General features: G+C 70.9%; 1 protein-coding gene across 1 annotated transcript in view; it reads left to right on the forward strand.

The window, feature by feature from the left end:
* The first annotated feature begins 912 nt into the window (after positions 1 to 912).
* The window catches only part of Kif21a (kinesin family member 21A), a 144,727-nt gene continuing 144,558 nt past the window's right edge, over positions 913 to 1,081 (forward strand). Inside the window, exon 1 of the mRNA XM_013033483.1 lies at positions 913 to 1,080. Coding sequence (XP_012888937.1) covers positions 1,037 to 1,080 — 44 coding nt within the window. The 5' untranslated portion in view covers positions 913 to 1,036. The remainder of the gene's footprint in view (position 1,081) is intronic.

The raw sequence follows: 1,081 nt of genomic DNA on the forward strand, positions 1-1,081 counted from the left end.
GCTGTAATTCAGTTCTGGGAACACTGGGCAATACCAAGGTTCAGTTCATTTTCCAGGGTTGCCAGTGATTGCACAGAAACACCAAGAAAGTCAGAATAGATCCTTGGCTGGTAGGGTGCCAGCTGCAGAGCAGAGTGAGACAGACTCGGGTGGACAAAGGCCAGGAGCCAGGTAGCCCAAACCGGCCCACTGTGAGCGAGGAGGAAAAGGGGGTCAAAGTCCAAGCTTGCAGAGAGGACGCTAAGGCCACGAGGGCGGCACCGAGCGTCCACAAAGCCGGGCAGCAGCTGGTCAGCTCCCGGCCGGCTGCTTGGTGATCTCGCCTTCTGGAGATTTGGAAAGGTCTGCCTCTCTTCTAGGCATGGGCGGCTTCACCCTCAGCAGTCTGGAAGCAGGGAGCCCAGGGCTGGTGGCCCCGGGGCGTGGGCAGCCTGCGGCCGCAGCGGTCCCTGCCCTCCCTCCCGTGTCCTCCCTGTCCAGCTGCGCCTGGCAGTGCCCGGCGGGGCGTGGCCCACTCCCTCGCCACAGGCTGGGGGCGGGCGCTGACGCAGTGCGGGGGGGGTGGTGGTGAAGAGGGGGGGGAACCGGGCCCAGGGCGCCCGGGGCGGGCGGGCCGGGCAGGGCAGGGCAGGCCGGGCGCCCAGTCCTTCCCGCTAACCCTGGAGGCCGCGTCCCCACCGGAGGGGGGCAGGGCGCACTCAGCCGGCCTCCGGAGGCCACCGGCGCGGCCTGCGCGCTCCAGTCGCCACGTCCCCGCCCCTCGAGCCCGAGGGCGGTGCGGGGTGGCAGAGGGGAGGGGGAGGAGAGGGGGCGGGCTCCCGCGCGCCCGTCAATCACCTGCTCCAGCCGCGGCCTCGCCGCCGCCGCCGCCCCCACCTTTCCATTCAGTCGCCCAACATGGCTGGAGCACGGCGGAGGTGAGCCGGCCGCCCTGCCGCGCAGCCCCGCACCCGGGCGGGGCGCCTCAGCGTCTTCCTGCGGAGAGCGAGGGAGAGAGCGAGAGAGCGAGGCCCCGGGATCCGGCGCGGCTGCCAGCATGTGGGGCGCCCCGGATGAGAGCTCCGTGAGGGTGGCTGTCAGG

The sequence above is a fragment of the Dipodomys ordii genome, unplaced genomic scaffold (assembly GCF_000151885.1).
Source record: "Dipodomys ordii isolate 6190 unplaced genomic scaffold, Dord_2.0 Scaffold170, whole genome shotgun sequence".
Classification (NCBI taxonomy): Eukaryota; Metazoa; Chordata; class Mammalia; order Rodentia; family Heteromyidae; genus Dipodomys; species Dipodomys ordii.